This window comes from Schistocerca americana, chromosome 1, assembly GCF_021461395.2.
Source record: "Schistocerca americana isolate TAMUIC-IGC-003095 chromosome 1, iqSchAmer2.1, whole genome shotgun sequence".
NCBI lineage: Eukaryota > Metazoa > Arthropoda > Insecta > Orthoptera > Acrididae > Schistocerca > Schistocerca americana.
In genome coordinates, this window is record NC_060119.1 from 349,430,092 (window position 1) to 349,450,797 (window position 20,706).

A 20,706-nucleotide genomic window follows, 5' to 3' on the forward strand; every position below is an offset into this window, starting at 1 on the left:
AGGAATGGGGGTTATGTTAGAAGATGAACAAGAGTGATCGCATCAGAACCTTATTCAGAGGGCTGTGTTATAGGGTGGACTGCAAGAATTTCAGTTATTGCAGCGGTACGAGGGATGAAACATCTTATGTTATAATACTATTGTGATGGGTAGTGCTGCATCCTGAAACTAGAACTTCAGGCTTGAAAAATAAGTAGTTCTTGACTGTTTGGGATGTAACAATAACTGCACCTGTGGGCAGTGCAGAGCAGTTTGCACCCAACCACATACATAAACGTGAAATTTCATGGTCAATGACACACGTTATAGTTACGGCTTGCTTGGAGTAACACAGTGTTCATGTGTTGTGAGCTTTGTTTATCAAAACAACTAAGGCAGAAAGATCAGAATTTATGGTGCCACTAGTAGACACACAACTACCAGTAGCTGGAGACTGTGATGAGAAAAATCAGAGGGAACAGTAGTGCATCTGATGAACAGAAAAAATTGAGACAAATTTTCCAAACTTCTACCCAAAATATGAATATATGTCCGTGAAGCCTTTTTTGAAGGAAACTGAATCTTTTGGCCTTCTGTACAGTGTTTTTGGAACCTAGGATGGAGGTAGGAAATGTGCGAGGCGAGGTGTTACTTTCCTCACTGCTGCAGCAATTGTGTATTCAAGTCATCAACAACGTTACAAAAGATTGGAAACTTACTTAAACGTCCAGAAATATAAAATTGTGTTCTCACAAAATGATAAAAAATGCATTCCCTGACTAAAATATCAGTACATCATAACTGTAACCAGCTGACTCACACAGATGACAGTGTCTGAAATTTGTGATGATATCAAGTGGAATGATCACGCAGGCTGAGACGTATGTAAAGCAGGTGGTAGAATTCAATTCATTGGCAGTCTACTGGGAAAATGCAATAAGTTCATTTATAGAAGACTGCTTTGAAATCACTCCTGCCACCCATCTGAGAATATTTACTCAGTTGCAAGTGAACCACACCAAATAAGATTATACTGAATGCTTAGAAAGAATCAAAGCAAATGAAAAGGAAGCAGTGGTTGAGAAGAGAGTGAGACAGAGTTTAGCCTAACCCCAATATTATTTAATCTGTACATGGAGCAGACAGTGGAGGAAACCAAGAAGAAATTTTGAGAGGAAGTTAAAGTTCAGGGAGAAAAATTATAACTCTGATGATTGACAATGACATTGTAATTCAGACAGAGACAGGAAAGGACTTGGAAGGTCATTTGATTGAAATGGATAATGTCTTGAAAAGAATAAGATGAACACCAAAAAAGTAAAAGCAAAGGTAATGATATGTAGTCTAATTAAATCAGTTGGTGCTGAATGAGACAGATTAGGAAATGAGACACTAAAAATAGCAAGTGAGTTTTGCCTTACAGGGAACAAAATGCTGATGGCTGAAATGGAGAGGATATTAAGTGCAGACTGGAATTTTATCACAAAAAGCGTTTCTGAAAAATAAGAATTTGTTAACAACAAATATAAATTTGAATGCAAAAAAAGTCTTATCAAAGTTATTTGCCTGGATTGTGGCCTTGTACAGAAGTGAAATACAGATGATAAGCAATACAGACAAGAAGAGAACAGAAGCTTTTGAAGTGTGCTGCTAAAGATAATGCTCAAGATTGTGTGGGTAGATCAACTAATTAGTGAGGAAGTACTGAATTGCAGGAAAAAAGAAATTTATGGGACAACTTGACTAAATGAAGGGATCAGTTGATAGGACACATCCTGAGATGTGAATAAATGGTCAGTTTGGTATTAGAGGGAAGTGTGCGGGAGGGGTAAAAATTATAGAGGGAGACCTATGGATGAATATAGTATGCAGTCTCAAATGGATGTAGGTTGCAGTAATTATTTGATGAAGAGGCTTGCATAGTGTGGACTAGGATGAAGGGCTGCATACAAGCAACCTACAAGCAGAACACCACAACAACAACAACAGAAAGAAGGGCAGCACAAATAGTCACAGGTTTCTTTGACCAACAGGAGAGTGACATGGAAAAGCTGAGAAACCAGTAACGTATTCTTGATAGTCCCAACTTAGAAGCAAGCACCAGAGGTCCTGTCACAGGGCAACAGTAGATGGACAAGAGAGCTTCCCTTACAAAAGGAGTTATGAGAAGCCACCTAGGGAAGTTGCGCTCACACATTAAAGGCAGTCCTGAGGGGTAGCATTAGATGATACACTTCAAGGGTTAGCATCTGATGGTGGGCATGCTGGGTTGCTTTTCAAGGTGGGCATCAGTGGTAAAATTAGAAGTTATGCATGTATGGTTGTATTTGAAGATGGAAAGCAGGAGGGATAATGGAATAAGGCAGGGAAAGACATAAAAATGTGAAAGTTGGTGTGATGGGTTGTGTTAGAAGGTAGGATCTAAGCCTGACTTAAGAAGTCTCATTATAAAATGGGCATGAGAGGATAATGAGTGGAACAGATGTGAGATGTTACTGGGTAAAGGAAAGTGTGTGATGTTGCACTAAAGTTGGGCATGAGGGGACACAGTGGTTGTCAGGAAGTGCACGAAAAGATAGTTGTATGAGGGGCTTAATTAGAAATCAGCTTTAAAGGCCAGCATGAGGTGCTGTTTTAAGACTGACAGAATGGGTCACTCATTGAGGCAGGCTGAATGCTTTCCACACACAGGTTGACAGCCATGTTTTGAAGCCAAGGTAGTTCTGTTACACAAGATGTAATGAGTGTAAGTGCAGATATTTTTATATGTTGCACCTTATTATGCACACACACATCAATATGTTGGTTTTTTGCTCTCTCTCTGTGTCTTCCCACAAAAACACCACATAATTTACTACCTGATGTTTTCTGCATGGTCATAACTGCAGCACTAATTTGACTGTACCCGTCAGTACAAACTAACTGTGTTGCATTAACATGTCCACACTCCAACCCCAAACCTGCTGCCCAGGGGAAAATAAGTATTAACAACTTACCCTTGCTGGAAACATACTTCTGTTAACAGCTGTAATTACAAGTCTGCAAATGAATTAAATACCTATGTAATGTTGTTCAGTATACTGTCCTCAGTTATTAATAAAAATATCTGCAATTATAACCATCACAGCCTGTGCATGTGTTTCCTTGTGGTACAAAATGCAAACACACTAAAACCTATAAAGTGCCACATGCATTTGCACTAGAATGATTGTCATTGTATAATATATTAACTGGTCAAGCATTACTAAATTTGATTAATATATTGCTCACATATTCTGACAGAGACATCTGAAAATACCCCTGCAGGCTAAAAGTGACCAGTTGTGCTTTTAGAGAGTAATAAAAAAGTTTCAGCAGCCTACATGTTTTCCTCTTATTACAATTTCCTGCTTAAGATGGGAATTTCTTGGGATACCTAAAATTCATGCCAAATTTTTCAGCAGGTGTAAGATGACTTTAACAACTGTTCTGTAATCTGAGATTTGTGGTGGGAGAAATCACCAGAAGCTGCAGCATATCCTAGCAACACAACATACTGGAATTCCTCTCAAAATGCAAATGTGTGATTTTCAGACAAACTTGAAGCTCCCTTCAAGAACCTTTCTACACTTCTATATCTACATCTGCAACATTACTCTGCAATTCGCACTTAGTTCTTTGGCAGAAGATTCACAGAATCACTTTTAGTTTGTTTCTCAATAGTTACCCCCTTGAATAGCACATGTGGAAAATGAACACCTAAATCTATCAATACAAGATCTGATTTCTGTTATTTTATCATTATCATTATGTGGATCAGAGTGAACAAAATATTTCTGCATTCAGGGAAGAAAAAGATGATTGTAAAATCATGAATAGCTCTCACTCTAGTGAAAAACACCTTTGTTTTAATCTTGCTCCCTAACTCACTTATACCCATGACACTATCTCCCCTACTTCATAAGAATCCAAAATGAGGCATCCTTTGAACTTCTTCTACATCCTGCTGAAGTGAGAATCATTGTGAATATTGAAAATGACACATGTGCACAGCGCCTGGATTTCTATGGCCTAAAAAGCTAAGAAAGTTATCACTAAAATTATATGAAAATATCCATAAAATTATGTAAAAATTGTTCAAGGGAAAGATTTGTATTCCGAGAAGTTTGTAGACAGTGACCTCATTGTGAAGCTGTGACATCTCTGAAAAACTCAGTTCATTGAATGCAACTCTCAGACAAAATTTCAGGTTTTAGAAAGAAACATTTACATTGGAAGAAAACTTTGGATGATAAAGATATTCATTACATTTCCCCTTTCACATTGTTACGTGGTTTTAAAAAGGAATGACTTTCATTTGTGTGAAGAACTGAAGTCTGTATCTGTGGATCATTTAATTAATAATTACTTTCTGAAGCAGCCTACATCCCAGAAGAAGCTGGTTGACACAACAGGATCAAAGGTCCTTTCAGTGCAGAATTTCCATCAATATTAACACTGAAGAACAAGAGTGAGTTGTTGGTCTTTTTTCATGCTCTACAATGAAATTTAAGTTTGCTTCCTCATCACTACTTGAGGTTTGGAGGTTAAATCATGAATATCCACAAATATGTTATAGGTGTCTATGAGTTTTGGTACCTTTTACAGCAAGCTAGTTATGTTATGTAGGTATGTCAGCATTGGCAATTATCAATACAAAATGTAGATCATTAATTACTGTGGAAAGAGAAATGTGAGATGCAATTTCCAATCTTGTGCCCAGGGCCAGTTCTAGAACATATTTCCACACATACAACATATTGTTTGGCACCCCTTTCCCTCTATTTTTCCACAAAAACAAAATATCATTTGACACCTCCACTTTCCATCTTTCTACAACTAGTGACATATCATTCAGCATCTGTCCCATCCCCTCTTTCCCTCGTAAGTTAATTGCCATTCCTTAGACTCTTATTGAGATGTTCAGAAATAAATTTAAACTAAGTGACCTTATGACAAAGCAAGCTGGGATATTTTTACTTCCTCTCTTGCTTTGCCATCTGCCTCCTTAAAATTCATTCTTTCATGTCTGACTAATTACCATTAACATATGTGAGTATAATCTGCATTTTCATAAAAGAGAATGGTTTGTCCCCAGTTTTAAATAATATAACACCAGATCTAATTTTGTTCTTAGTTTTATGTATGTAATTAATTTCCTGATTTATTTTGACTATTCCTAGCTAATATCTTTCATTGTAGAGTGAAATCAGTAATTGTTCATAACTTAAATTCTATTGTCAGCATAGACAAATATAAATTCTGTACTAATTATAAACATTTGTAGGAACAACTAGTAGCTTCTTTAAGTATTTATTTGGCTCTATTTGAAAACATGTTAGCAATGCCAGCTCTTAATTAATTCCAAAGTAATTACCAGTTTTGTCAAAAGTATTCTTTTTATAAATATGTATGTTGATTTCATCATTTAAACAAACAATTTGGCTTAACCCTTGTAGTAGAAGAAACTGTTAACAAGAAAGAATTTTTCCATGTTTTCAGTTAATTGAAGGAAGTATGTTTTAATTGTAAACTCTTCTCACAAATGCGAATCGTGATTTCATTGCGGCATCTCTTGTCATTGTCTCTCCCTACTTTTCCTCCTTACAACGAGACAGTGGAAGACTGGTCTGATTACGAAAAATGTTTTTGACAGCACTTCTTGGCCTTTCATGTCGTAGACGAACAAAAATGTAAGTCTCTGTTCCTTTCATGGATTTCACCTCAAATGTATCAGTTGTTGTCGCAATTGGCTCCTTTGAAAGATCCTGCATCTTTGTCCTTTGCTGAAATGTGCTCACTTCTGTACGTCTATTTTCAAAAGCATGTGGTAGCCTCTCGTGTTGCCTTTTATCATTGTCAAAAACAACCAAATCAATCCTATCGTGCTTGGGCTGCTGAACTTCATGGCCTCAGTAGAAAGTGTCAATTTGTTACTGAAGTTCACAAAGAATCTGATTCCATGGTACGGGATGCTATTATCTGATCGGCGCCCGACAAAGAAGTTAGGCAACGTGCCCTTCAGTTGGCAAATCCGACTCTAGATGAAGTCCTATCCATCGCTCAGTCTTTTGAAATTTCTTGCACCGCTGGAGCGCAAATAGAGGCATGGGGCGACGTCGGGGAAATACAACCTCTGTGCAATGTTGACAAAGCGTGTGGCGTGTCCCCGCCGGCCGATGCGGCCACAGTATGCTCCCAAGTGCAGCCTTGGCCTAACCGCAAACAAACCTCTAAGAAACTGCAGCAAAACCCATGGGAACTTCCTTCATGTCCGCGGTGTTTTACGAAACATTCATGAGAAGATTGTCCACAACATTGGGCCGTGTGTCACAGATGCAAAAAAAATGATCGGTCATGTGTCATCCGTTTGCAAATCCGACCACATACATGATGTTCATGAACATGACACAGATCCTGATACTGTGTTGTCTGTCAATTGTACTTATTCCCTTTCAGGGAAGTTATTCCTCACTGTCCAAATACTTGGTCGAGATGTTCGCATGCAGGTGGATACTGGTTCTGCTGCCACTATCATCAATTCTCAGACATGTCTTCAGTTGGGTTCTCCTATCCTGTCACCTGTCACTAGGCAATTACGGACTTACAATAAACAGAAGATTTCTCTCTTGGGACAATTTGATGCTGAGGTATCTTACAAATCTGTCGTTTGCACTGTTCCCATATTTGTGGTCGACCATAGTAATGCGGAAAATCTTTTTGGTTTTGATGCCTTTCGCGTTTTTGGGTTCTCCATAGATGACTCTGTCAATATCGTCTCTGATGCTATTCCTTATGCTCAATTGGATTCCTTGTCGACAACATTTTCGTCCCTTTTTCTCCTGGGTTAGGCCATGCAAACGACTTTGAAGCTCAGATCACGCTCAAACTCACTGCTCGGCCTAAGATTTTCGGGCTTGGCCCATTCCTGTGGCCCTTCCTGATCAGGTCAAACAGGAGCTGGATCGTCTCACTGCTTCAGGGGTCTAGCTTCCTGTCACTTCCAGTGAGTGGTCCTCTCCCGTCGTTGTCATTGCTAAGCCAAATGGTGATATTCATCTCTGTGCCGATTTCAAAGCCACTGTAAATGCTCAATGCCTTATCGACACTTACCCTATGTCTCGACCTGAAGAATTGTTCACTAAACTTGCTGGAGGCCAGTATTTTTCTAAACTTGACCTGTCAGAAGCTTATCATCAACTTTCTCTCGACACTGATTCCCGGAAGTTTCTGGTCCTTAACATGCCTTTCGGCCTCTATCAATACCAACGATTGCCATTCGGGGTTGCCAGCGCCCCTGCTCTCTTTCAGTGATTCTTGGAACAATTATTGCTCACTGTCCCTGGGTGCACAAATTACCAGGACGACATTGTTGTCACTGGCTCCACCACTGTGTTTTTCAGGCATCTATCACATACTTGGGGTTTCAACTCTCTCGGGATGGTATTCGTCCGCTTCAGCAAACTGTCGCTGCAATCGATGCCCTTGCTTGCCCTACATCTGTTAAGGAACTGCAGGTCTTCTTGGATAAAATAGCATACTACCACAAGTTTTACCATCTGCTGCTTCGGTGGTTCAGCCGTTGCATCACCTGTTGCATAAAAACGTGCCTTTTCACTGGTCCGTGTCATGTGATGCGGCTTTTCAGAAATTGAAGACTATGCTGAAACAGGCCTCGTGCCTGGCTACTTATCGACCTGGCCAATATCTTCTTCTTGCCACAGATGCCTCTCAATATGGGGTCGGTGCAGTCCTTATGCACCATTTTTCTTACGGTTCTGAACAAACCATTGCTTATGCCTCCAAAATGATCACGGATGCCCAACGAAAGTATTCTCAAAAAGAAGTCTTGGCCATTATTTATGCTCTTCATAAGTTTGGTGTTTTTCTCTATAGATCCAAATTCCATCTTGTTATGGATCACAAACCACGTGTTTCCTAGTTTCATCCATCAACATCACTTCCCGAGAAGGCTGCACACCGCCTCCAGCATTGGGCTCTTTACTTGTCTCATTTCAATTATGAGATTCATTTCGGCCGACAGCTCAACATGCGAATGCTGATGCACTGTCTCGCCTTCCCATGGGTCCTGTTCTGGCATTCGATAGGGACAAACTTTTGTGTTCCCACCTGGATGTTGCTGAGCAGCGGGTTGTGGACGGGTTCCCCATCACCGGGGACCAGCTGGAAGCTGCTATGAGTTCTGACCCTACCCTCTCCCAGGTTTTATGCTGTATTCAAAAGGGTTGGCCAGATCGACCATCCGCTAAGACTTCTGATCTGTTGCGGAACTACTACGCTTTGCGTTACCGCATCACGGCTAGGGATGGTGTTATCCACCATTCCATCGAAAATACTTCGCCGCACGTTGTGGTACCTGAGTCTTTGCGTGCTTCGCTCTTGTGCAGCCTTCGCCAAGGGCACTGGGGTGTCTCTCGCACAAAATCTCTGGCATGCTGTCATGTGTACTGGCCCAGCATCGACCCTGAAAGCCCTGGGAGCGTGTTCATGCTGACTTCACGGGACCTTTTTTAGGTACCTATTGGCTTCTCGCTATTGAAGCCTACTCTAACTTTCCTTTCATTGTCCATTGCATGTCGCCTACCACCACAGCAACCACCAATGCTCTAGCTCGCATTTTCTCTTTGGAAGGCCATGTTACTGATAATGGTCCGCAATTTGCCTCTTACGATTTTGCGGATTTTTGTGCCCGTCACGGCATCATGCATGTCACAGCCCCTCTGTTCCATCCGCAGTCAAACGGTGAGGCTGAATGACTGGTCCGCACATTTAAGGCTCAGATGAGGAAACTCCTGACTTCTTCTGCTGATGTTACGCTTCTCCAATTACTGGCTTCTTACCGTTTCACCCCCAGGGGCGACCACAGCCCGGCTGAGCTCTTACATGGCCGACAGCCCCGCACACTACTTCATCTTCTGTGGCCTTCCACCTCATGGCCGCGGGTGCCTTCGCTTGGCCGGTTCACCAACGACAACCTCGTATGGGTATGGGGATATGGCAGGCGGCAAAATGGAGTCCTGGCTGCATTTTACGACACCATGGCCGACGCCTGTACGAAATCCAGATGGACACGGGTGTTGCAATGCATCATTCGGACCAGCTTCGGCCTCGTGTGCCAGCAACGCCTGTTCTGGATGCCGCTACACCACCTTCGGCTCTACCTGATGCTTGGGATACTGGAATCTCTCATTACTCGCAACGCGGTCCTCTCACCATCATATCGGTGCCAGACCAAGAACTGATGCCACCAGGAGACCTGCCCATGCAGGAACCAGATGACCATTATCTGTCAGAGCAACTCTACTCGCCTCCTTCTCCTACGGACGCGGACACATCGCCCATGTCTCCTGTTATAACAATCGGACTTGCCACAATGGGCAGATTGGTGCACAGGGCCCCACCAGATTCGACCCCCACATCTCCTGTCATCTCGATCCGTTATCATTGGGGAAACTTCCGTTCGTACGGGAAGCCTCCTCCTCGAGACTTTACGACCAGTCAAACAACACCTATGGACATTAGCAATCTACAGGCCACCTCCATCAAGACCTGTGCAAAAAATTCAAAGGGAGGAAAAGTGTTGTGACTTCCCGATCTTTCAAAGTGCCGCCGCGCAGTTACGCGAGTCCTCTACATGCGGCGCTGTCTACCAGCCATGCAGCAGCAGTGCCACCTAAGTGGCCAGCCAGCCAGCAGCCGCTAGACTTTGACTCAGTTATGATTTGACTGTTAAAGTGCACACATGTCTTACTCTGTTTACTTGATCTGTGACTTTCATGTATTGCGTCTTCCTTGAAATATATTTGTTCAACTTGAAGTTATTACAATATGTTAATTTCATCATTTAAACAAATAATTTGGCTGAACTCTTGTAGTAGAAGAAACTGTTAAAAAGAAAGAATTTTTCCATGTTTTCAGTTAATTGAAATCAGTACATTTTAATTGTAATTTCTGTAAATCAAACAATGTGTAGTTTCAGCTTTGTCTTTAGTCCTTAATTTAAACAAACTCCGACCCTGTAGTATGTAATTAAGATATGAAGTATTTCAATTAGGTGGATGGAAGAAATTTCACCGACAGATGCAGACACTTAGTGCATATTTTGATTATATAACCTTTTTTCTACATAAAATCTTAATGTGATTTATTTTGCAGATTATCAGATAATCCATTGTATACAACATCTTGTGAGTCACTATAAATGACTAAATATTGGCTGACAGCAACCAGTGAAAAAACTTTCTTTCAACAGAGTGAAACAAGCCATTCATTGCAAACTGTCTAATGTTTAACTGAAATGGCATATAATAATTTAAATTTAGATTTTTGTAATTACAATATTTTAATTAATAAATGTTAATATGTTATTCTGCACTTTATTAACCAACTTCCCCCTCCCAATAATAAGCTGTTGTACATAAGTGGTGTGGTATAACATGTTAATTCCATGAAATAATAAGCTGTAGTATGTAAGTGGTGTGGTGTTACATCTTAATTCTGTGAAATAACATGTTCCATTTCTAATCACTTAGGCCACTGAAAGATGTTCATGGTATCCATAAATATTGGTTACATAGTTATTAAGTATGGAACATCCCACTGTGTGCACTCTGGTTTTCCATATGTGCAATGGATCTAAAAGATGTCAGCTCAGAACAGAAACAGGGCACGACAACAAATGTGTGTCTCCATCTGCTCTGGAGGCCCGTTTTGGCATTGTAGGCTGCCAGTGTCTTGGAAGCCACCAAGCAAAGGGCATGGGAAATAATTTCAATAAAAAAACAGTTGAAAATCATACATAAGAACAACCAGTCTCTAATTCCAGATGAGTCCAGCAATACATGTTGTAATGTGTTGTGGGCTACAAGTTATAAGAGTACTGTATCATCCTAAATTGGAAATAAACTTGCAAAAAGGAAAAAATATGGTTATAATACACAAAGGTGATTGCAAAACTAATTCCATCATTTTAGTAGCCTGAATAGAAATGAGCTCTCTTTCAATACCCGCAAACTGCAAAAAATGAAGAAGTCACACATTCCAGTCTGGTGGCACTGTATAGTAGTTCCACTACAATGAGTAACTTCAAGATTGGTGACTACACGGTATTTGTAAGATAAGTGTTGGCACATGTATCACTCTGGTGATAGACTGTGCATGAGGTGGGGCACATCATTACCAAGTCTTATATGTCACTTGGCATCCTAGTGCAGGGCACAAATCAAAAGTGCTAAAAGAAGAGAACTTTGATAGTAATAACAAGAATTTTTGAGAATTTTGATGAAAATAATGAAAGAAGGTACACCATTGCCCAAAGCAACCCAAGTCAATTACTTGGAAAATCTAAATGAGCACATACTGTGGTGTTGATTGTATTAACTTGAATATATAAAGAAGAAATACATTTAACTAGGTTAAGATCAAAGGTACATTAATTGGTATCAAGAGCTGAGGAAAGAATACTAGTTGACCATAGCAACAAGCTCAACAACAAAAAATGGCAGCAATCTCCTGCATCCCTGTGCCAGCCAACCAGCATGACAACAGAGCAGTTTTGCAGTGCAGTGGCTGGTCAGCTGACTACGCAACTGTGGGGTCCTGCCCACTCACTGCATATAGGCTGCCTAAGGGATGCTGCATTCTCAGAATGCTATACAACAATTCAAGCAAATAACATTAGTAGTTTTATTTCAATAAAGCAGATTGACAATACTTCACTCTGAAATAACGATGGTGTTACAAGAAATGGGTGACATGCAGCATAAATCCAAGTCCTTTGCTATATTCAGCATTCATGCAAGTTTGACGCACAGTTTGTGGATCACTAATAACTGCTATTGTAGCACTCTCTGCTAGGCCATGCTAATACTCTGTGAATACTGTCCACTAATGTTCAGTGAAGGCTGGTAGGAGTGGTGCTTATATTCACTTCAGCTAGATGCCACTTCTATCGTGGTGACGTCCTGGTAAGTGGACTATTGGCCGACGTCGCTTCACCACCTTCTCTTCTCTTGCATTCTTCATCTTTGTTCTGTCACTTGTGGTTACACCAGAACATTCCTCCCCCACTAAGTGGTGGACCATTGTCATGTAGGGAGTGCAACCTTGAAGGGAGGCAGGAGTGTGGGCGCTTTGCTGGGCCGGAAGCTGTAGCTGCAGGGGACCTCAAGCTTCTGGCCGTACTCCACCATCTGACCTGTGCTCTGGTGGAAACGTCCCCCAGAAAATGACCAGAAGGGTACACGTCCACCTCCTGCTGCCATGAACAAGATGTAGAAGGTGGAAACTGCTGTGGTGTGGGTGGGTCCAGCTCCATCGGTAGGACAAGAGAAGGCAGAGGAGGCGAAGGCTCCATCTCCGTGGCATCATCCCACAGTGGAATGAGGACACCCTCTGGCAGCTGCTGCGGCCACGCTGTCCTCTGGACCCATGAATCTGAGGGAAGAGACACTGAAAGACCATCGTGTACATGACAGAGGAGAAGTTGATTTTAATGGCCGTGCTGCAAACCATCTGGACCTGAAAGAAAATACATGCAAGCGCCAAGTTGACAGACAATCTCGCCTCGCGCCCACCATCTGATGCTGCTAAAAACCCTGTAAAAGACAATATCATGCAGTGCAAAGTGATACTTGTAGTCTTCCTTTTGCGTTGGATGCTGAGGAGGGTGGAGCAGGTGGAGCAGTGTCTGATGGCAGCAGCCATGAAGTAATTCCACCAGCAATGGTCCATTCCGTGGGTGCGAACAACATGAGGCAAGAAACAGTTGCAAGGTTTGATCACTGGTGCACATGGAGAGAAGTTTGGCCATCTGCTGTTTGAAGGTTCACTTCACCATTTGACTGTGAATAGAATGGTACACTAGTTAGATGCTGTATGACATTTCATTCACAGAACGTTTCAATTTCATTTTATGTGAACTGAGATCCGTTGTCTGACACTATGACTTCAGGTAAACCTTCAATGTAAAAAATGATGAAGACACCTGAATTGTAGTACATGACATTGTCGAGTTCATCGGCACAGAAACTTGCTATATGAGTCAACCACAATCAACCAACAAGCATTCCAAAAGGGTCCCACAAAGTCTATGTGCACATGTTGCCATGGCGATTGCGACTTAGGCCAAGCAAAGAATTTTTGTGGCAGAGTGGACTGATTTTCTGCACAAGCATAACACTGTGACATCATCTGTTCTATTTGGGTGTCCATACCCTGCCAAGCACAGTGTCAACATGCTAACTGTTTCATTTGAACAATCACCCAGTGTCGTTGGTGAAGTAATTGCAACACTTCTTTTTGTAAAGCTTTAGGGATCAACACACACGATCGACCACTGTCATTTTGAACAATAATTACACCTTTCTGTACAGTGACGCTATGCCGACGGGCAAAGTATCAGTGCACTACAGAGTTCTTGATGCTATGCAAGGAACGAGGTCAAGATGTGCTAATGTATGTTAACAAAATGTTCAAATCTGATTCAGCTTCTGTGGCCTGAGCAATTTTATTATGGTTCAGTAGGAAAGGTTGAAGCAACTCAGAATCCTGAGCATTGATGTGACAACAAGATGCAGCAGAAGCATCAAAGTCTGTATCAGGGCCAATCAGAAGAATGAAGGTGTGTCTGCATTACCATGTTGAGCTGTCAAACAATACACAATCTCATACCTCATACCGTACTGGTACTGAGACAACAAATCCCATCCTCGTACCGAAATGTAGAGGGCTACCCACTTGTCACATATAGGGTGCCTAAGGGATGCTGCATCCTCAGAATGCTATACTACAATTCAGCCAAATAACATTTGTAGTTTTATTTCCATAAAGCTGATTGACAATATTTAACTTTGAAATAACAATGGTGTCGCAAGTGATGGGCAACATGCAACATAAATCTGAGTCCTTTACTATATTCAAAGTCCATGCAAGTTTGACATACAGTATGTGGATCACTAATAATTGCTATCATAGCACTCTCTGCTAGGCTGTTCTAATACTCTGCAAATACTGTCCACTAATGTCTGGCCAAGTATGGCAGGAGTGTCGCTTATATTGACTTCAGCTAGATGCAGCTCCTATCATGGTGACATCCTTGTCAGTGCACTATTGACTGATGTCGTTTCACTGCCTTCGCTTCTCTTGCATTCATCATCTTCATTCCAATGCTTGTCGGGAGTGTAGCCATGTAGTGGACGATAAATGCGATAAATAGTTTAGACAAAAAGAGAATAGAAGCTTTCGAAATGTGGTGCTACAGAAGGATGCTGAACATTAGATGGGTAGATCACATAACTAATGAGGAGGTATTGAATAGAATTGGGGAGAAGAGAAACTTGTGGCACAATATGCCTAGAAGAAGGGATCGGTTGGTAGGACATATTCTGAGGCATCAAGGGATCACCAATTTAGTATTGGAGGGCAGCATGGAGGGTACAAATCGTAGAGGGAGACCAAGTGATGAATACACTAAACAGATTCAGAAGGATGTAGGTTGCAGTAGGTACTGGGAGATGAAGAAGCTTGCACAGGATAGAGTAGCATGGAGAGCTGCATCAAACCAGTCTCTGGACTGAAGACCACAACAACAACAACAACAACAACAAACAACAGTAATTTATTCTCTGAAGAATTTAAAGTTTCCTAAAGAGTTACAAATGGACATAATTAAACAACTTGAATTAGTTTGGCATGAGGTTATAGAACAGTTAAAGAAGTAAATGATAACTTACAACAAACATAGAAATTATCAACCCAGGGATTTGAAAGTATACATAATCAAATGTCAGATACACAGGACCAAGTATAGGTACCAGAGCAAGTAGAGCATTTGGTTAATTAATTTGTGATCCAAACACTTTGACTAGTTTGGAGAATTATCTACAGGAAATGGTTGAACAAAAAGTACAAGGGATGGTTGAGTCTACTAATGTAATCACCATTTCTTCAAGAGATACTGTAGAACACCAGAATGAATTTCAAAAGTTGTTAGAAGCCTTAAAAAATACCCATTGAGAACTTAATGAGGAAACAACTACCAATAATACTGGAGTAGCAAGTGTTTTAATAGGGGAATTCCAGCTAGAAAATGGCACAAATTTGTCAAAAAAATTTCTAAAATTCAAACCTGGTGGTGAGGTTCATCCATCTTATTTTTTAGGAGTATTTTATATGTCATTACCTAAGAAATAGCAAGATTGTAAGAAAATAGATTTTGCACTTAGTCATTTGGTAGGTATGGAGCATAATGTAAAATTGCTCATTTGGAAGATTTTAATCGTGGGACGATTTTCAGGAAAAACTCAAGAGGAAATACGGTCTTCCAGCACAAAGGTATAGCTGAGTTTAGAATTACTAGACACAAAATATCATAATAGTTCTTGGGGAAGTAATAAAAAATACATTGATCACCATCTGACTCAATCCAAAGGTATAGAAAGTGCATTAGAAGAGTCACATCCTGTGGAAGTACTGATACATTTATTAACACACTATATAAGAAAGGTAATTTGGTATAGAGGGTGAACAATAGTAAGTGATTTGTCGATCTTCACTGATGGACTAGATACTTTAAATAAAGAAAGCAATGAATATGTCCAGGAAAAAAACTGGGGCAATAATAATGTGGAGGTTAAGCATTTTCCCAGCCATCCTGCAATGAAAAGAGAAATTAACTAATGTCATGATCACAACCAAAATAGCAACCAAAGTCATTCAAAAGACAGGAGAAAGAATAATATAGAGTTTCAAGTGTTTTTACCAAACACTGTTAACAATCATATGGAAAATACAATAAACGTAAATGGATCTCTGTCAAATAATGGAATTATTAAGGGAAATTATCCAGTAATTATAATGAAATATATGGAATGTCCTAGGACTGTGGCCAGGATCCAGGACATGATGATACAACCATAGGCCCATATATAGAGAAGTTTGCGGCTTTTAGGCATAAGATATTTGCCTGAGAGTGATTGTTGGACCAGGAGGACAAAAAGGAAGGAGGTCAACCAAACCTTGTAAAAATTGGGTGGTGGTGGTGGTTAGTGTTTAACGTCCCATCGACAACGAGGTCATTAGAGACGGTGTAACAATTGGGAAAATATATGGTGGTAAGGTAGATATTTATATAGATTTGTACAGATTCTCAAGATTTTTTACAAAAAATGAGAAATAAAGACCTGTGTCTCATACTAACTGTTAATAGTGTATTTTCATAGGGATTATGGGGAGCAATGATAAGGTACTCAGACAAGAAGTGCATATACCTGTAAGTGTAAAAAATTTTCAATTCATGCAAACTTTGCTAATAGTATCTAATGTTAATTTACAGCTATTATTTGGTACAGATTGATTATCAAAATATAAAGTAAATTTAGGTTTTGATGCAGAACTACTGGCTTGGACAACTGATGGTCATTGGATAGTAGTTCCTTTTAAAGTGAGTCTGGCAATGGATAAACAAATTCTAGTGGTAAACAGTATATGCTTAGTTGCTAATGTGCATTTTCAAAGCATAGAATAATCAATAACAGATACTGATATTAGTAATAATTAAATAGGTACAAAGTAAGGCTTATAAACCTAACTTCCTAGCAGATGAGCAGAAGGAAGATTTATACAATATTCTATGGAAGTATAGATCAGTATTCTCAGATACACTAGGAGCAACAGAAGAACACTTCTGTCAATTTAAAATAAAAGATGAAAATCCATTATTTTTTCAACCCTTCCCTGTACCTTTATGTTTAAGATCTGCGGTACAAGAAGAAATAAATGAGATAATGGAAAATCAAATCATTGAACATAGTATAAATGTTTACAACAATCAATTGTTGATCATTAAGAAATCTGTAGCTGGTGTGCACCTGCTCTTAGACGGGTGTAGTCTCTACAAACATATCAAGACTGAAAGAGATAGAGCCTAAGTGTATCAATTAATTGTTTGAACTAGTCAGCTATTTCAGTTCACTGGATTTGACAGCTGGATATTAACAAGTAAAGTCACACGAAGATTCAAAACAATACACAGCTTTCTTATTGACAGAAATTCATATCAATTCAAACTACTGCCTTATGGAGTAAATATTCCAGTTTCAGTATTTATTCATGCTTTATATGAAGGTTTGGGAAAATAATTGTTACAAGAACTGATTATCTATGTAAATGATATTTTAACAGTGTCCAAGAGATGGGAAAAACACTGTGCTCTATTAACAAAAACTCTGTATAAGTTCTATGAGAAGGGTATTACCATCAAGCCCTCCAAATCTCATTATTGAAGGAAGGAATTTAAGTTCTTGGGACATATCATAGGGCTCTTGGAATTAAACACAACCCTGAAAAGATAAGGGCTATAAACGATTGTCCACAACTTAAGAACATGAAACAATTCCTTGGGCTAGTAGGATTTTATCATGGATCCCTGCATGGCCAAGTAATGAATGATCTTTGTCTATTAGTATTATTAAGAAAAAAGGAATAAATGGATATGGGATGAAGGGGCTTCAAAAGCTTTCAAGAATATTAAAGAAGCATTAGTCCACCTACACTGAGCCATCCTGTGACATATGATTCATTTATTAGCAACCGATGCTTCAGAATATAGAGTCACTTCAGAATTGTTTAAAGGGAATGGAATCCTGAAGTTGGGGAATATAAAACTATTACATTCACAAGTAGAAGCCTTAACAAGCAGAAGTTACATTATATGTCTACAAAAAAGGAGTTACTAGCTATTGCTTGGAGTATGTGAAAATTCCAAACATTGCTTGGGGATCAAAAATAATCATTTACACAGACCATCAAACATTAGAATTCTTTATGTTTAATGAAGTGGGCCTTGTTTGTACAATAATTCCAAATAGAAATTAATTACATAAAGAATTTTCAGAACCAAGTTCTCAATGCATTGTCAAGATTATCTTTAGGTATGAAAGAAATTGAGATAGGCTAAGGGACTTGATGCTATTTTTACAATTAATTTCTTAATGATAAGTTATACCAATAACGAGGTTGGAAACCTAGGCTTAAGGATAAAGCAGGGAATAAAAACAGATGAATATTTTAGTATTAAATTTTAGCAGTGCAAACAGGCATTGTTCTTACCAGCTTAGATGGCATTATGGACAATAACTGAAAGTAGTTTGAAACTTCCTGGCAGATTTCATTCTGAAAGCAGTTTGTTGTGGAGATTAAATAATCCTGTGTCTAGTTAGAAACTGTGTGTACCACAGAGTGTTGAAGAAGATCTAATACAGTTTGTCCATCAAAGATATGGACATTTAGGCATTTGTAAGTGCATAGAGCAACTGAATAAATTTGATTACTTTAAAAACTTTAGTCAGAAAATAGTAAAGCTACTACAGTCTTGTGAAGTCTGCGAGCGGGTTAAAGATGATAACAGCCATCTACAACATGAGTCTAATAATAACAAAATGGTTACATTACTCAATGACTGATGATTTTTTGGACAGTTACCTACAGGTTAAGAAGGGAGCACTTACATCTTTGTCCTTGGAGAATGTTGGCTAAAGAATATTAAACTCTATTCCATCAAACAAACCAATTCAGATACAGTAATGAAATTTTTAAGAGACTGTTTTAAAATGTAGGTAAGCATCACTCAATCCTCATGAATAATGGATTGCAATTTACAAGCAATGACTTCAAAGAATTTCTAGAATGGGAAGGAATAAAACAGTAGCTTTTTCAAAATGTCACCCACAACCCTTGTGATGAGCCTTGAAGAAGACTGGACATCTGTGTAGATGATATTGTTCTAACAAACATACCATATGGGCTCCATGTTCCAAGATTTTTGAATGAACTACACCACATGTCTATATTTTCATTACCAGTAGATGATATTAATTAAACTTTTATCGGTGAACTATGAATAGTGGCAGAATGTGTGGGGGGATGAAATTACATAATGGAAACTGATTAATAATTGCTGCTTGAATAATTAAAGAAAACTAATTGAAAAGAACAGTTGAAAGAAACTGGAAGGTACACATATCCTGGGTAAACTTTAACTGGTACTAATATCAACAGACCTTCAATATAAATACTTTTATGATCAATATTCATGACTTAAATTTATATACTTACTCATGTTAATTCCATTGCAAATAGCACTGCTTACAACAATGCTGATGTATGATGGCCCCTCTGCTGCTCATGCGATTTCCACTTGCCTGCTTCAATTCTAAGTGCAGGTGAAATGATGTTCAGATGGGTATTATTGGCATAGCTGTATACATATTTAAATAAACTTGATATTCCTATTGACTTTTATAACACTTTTTAATATACAATTAGAATGCACATTTTTAAATAATACTGAAATGCTGGAGATAGTCATATGTCTGACCACTACCACTTATAGAAACAAAAAGGTGAAGATAACAAAATTAATCAACAGAAGAGCATATCTCTTCTTTTTTGTTTTGTATCACAACATTATCACCGGCACAAAATAACTTGTTACTTTATCATTGGTTATATGAGGCTTACATGTATAAAAAGAAAAGAACTAAGAAAAACACGGAAAAAAAATTATCTGTTACAATTACCCCCACTAAACTCTGATGTCATACAGATGTGCACAGTGTCTGAGCTTATTTCTCTTTTTGAAGGTTGATAACCATAGCCAATATGGGCACAGCCTTTATTTTCGGCCATTGGAGTTATCCTGTATGGTTACCAATTTATATGGGCATGTCAGCTTCTTTTAACACATTCATACATAAGTTTTCTCTCCTAAATTGCTTGCTGTAACCATATAGTCTGTGATGGTAAATCACATAAATGGACATTTGGAGAAAGGGAAAAGAGGTTTTTGTTATGAGATGTGTGTGAACCATAAATTATCTAAAGACTAAGTATGTTTGTGCGATGTATAACAAATAGTTGTTGTTGTTGTGGTCTTCAGTCCTGAGACTGGTATGATGCAGCTCTCCATGCTACTCTATCCTGTGCAAGCTTCTTCATCTCCCAGTACCCACTGCAGCCTACATCCTTCTGAATCTGCTTAGTGTATTCCTCTCTTCGTCTCCCTCTATGATTTTTACCCTCCACACTGCCCTCCAATACTAAATTGGTGATCCCGCGATGTCTCAGAACATGTCCTACCAACCGATTCCTTCTTCTGGTCAAGTTGTGCCACAAGCTCCTCTTCTCCCCAATTCTATTCAATACCTCCTCATTAGTTATGTGATCAACCCATCTAATCTTCAGCATTCTTCTGTAGCACCACATTTCAAAAGCTTCTATTCTCTTCTTGTCTAAGCTATTTATCGACCACATTTCACTTCCATACATTGCTACACTCCATACAAATACTTTCAGAAATGACTTGCTGACACTTAAATCTATACTCGATGTTAACAAATTTTTCTTCTTCAGAAATGCTTTCCTTGCCATTGCCACTCTACATTTTATATCCTCTCTACTTCAACCATCATCAGTTATTTTGCTCCCCAAATAGCAAAAACTACTTTAAGTGTCTCATTTCCTAATCTAATTCCCTCAGCATCACCCAATTTAATGCAACTACATTCCATTATCCTCGTTTTGCTTTTGTTGATGTTCATCTTATACCCTCCTTTCAAGACACTGTCCATTCCATTCAACTGCTCTTTCAAGTCCTTTGCTGTCTCTGACAGAATTACAATGTCATCGGTA

The 20,706-nt window shown here is 39.2% G+C and overlaps 1 protein-coding gene across 1 annotated transcript; it reads right to left on the reverse strand.

The window, feature by feature from the left end:
• Positions 1–11,644: 11,644 nt before the first annotated feature.
• On the reverse strand, positions 11,645–19,267 carry LOC124622541. Its single transcript, XM_047148280.1, has 2 exons — positions 19,132–19,267; positions 11,645–12,453 (listed from the first exon to the last, which is right to left on the reverse strand). Exons 1-2 carry the CDS (start codon positions 19,133–19,135, stop codon positions 12,053–12,055), a joined length of 405 nt encoding a protein of 134 aa, XP_047004236.1. The 5' UTR covers positions 19,136–19,267; the 3' UTR covers positions 11,645–12,052.
• Positions 19,268–20,706: the final 1,439 nt, after the last annotated feature.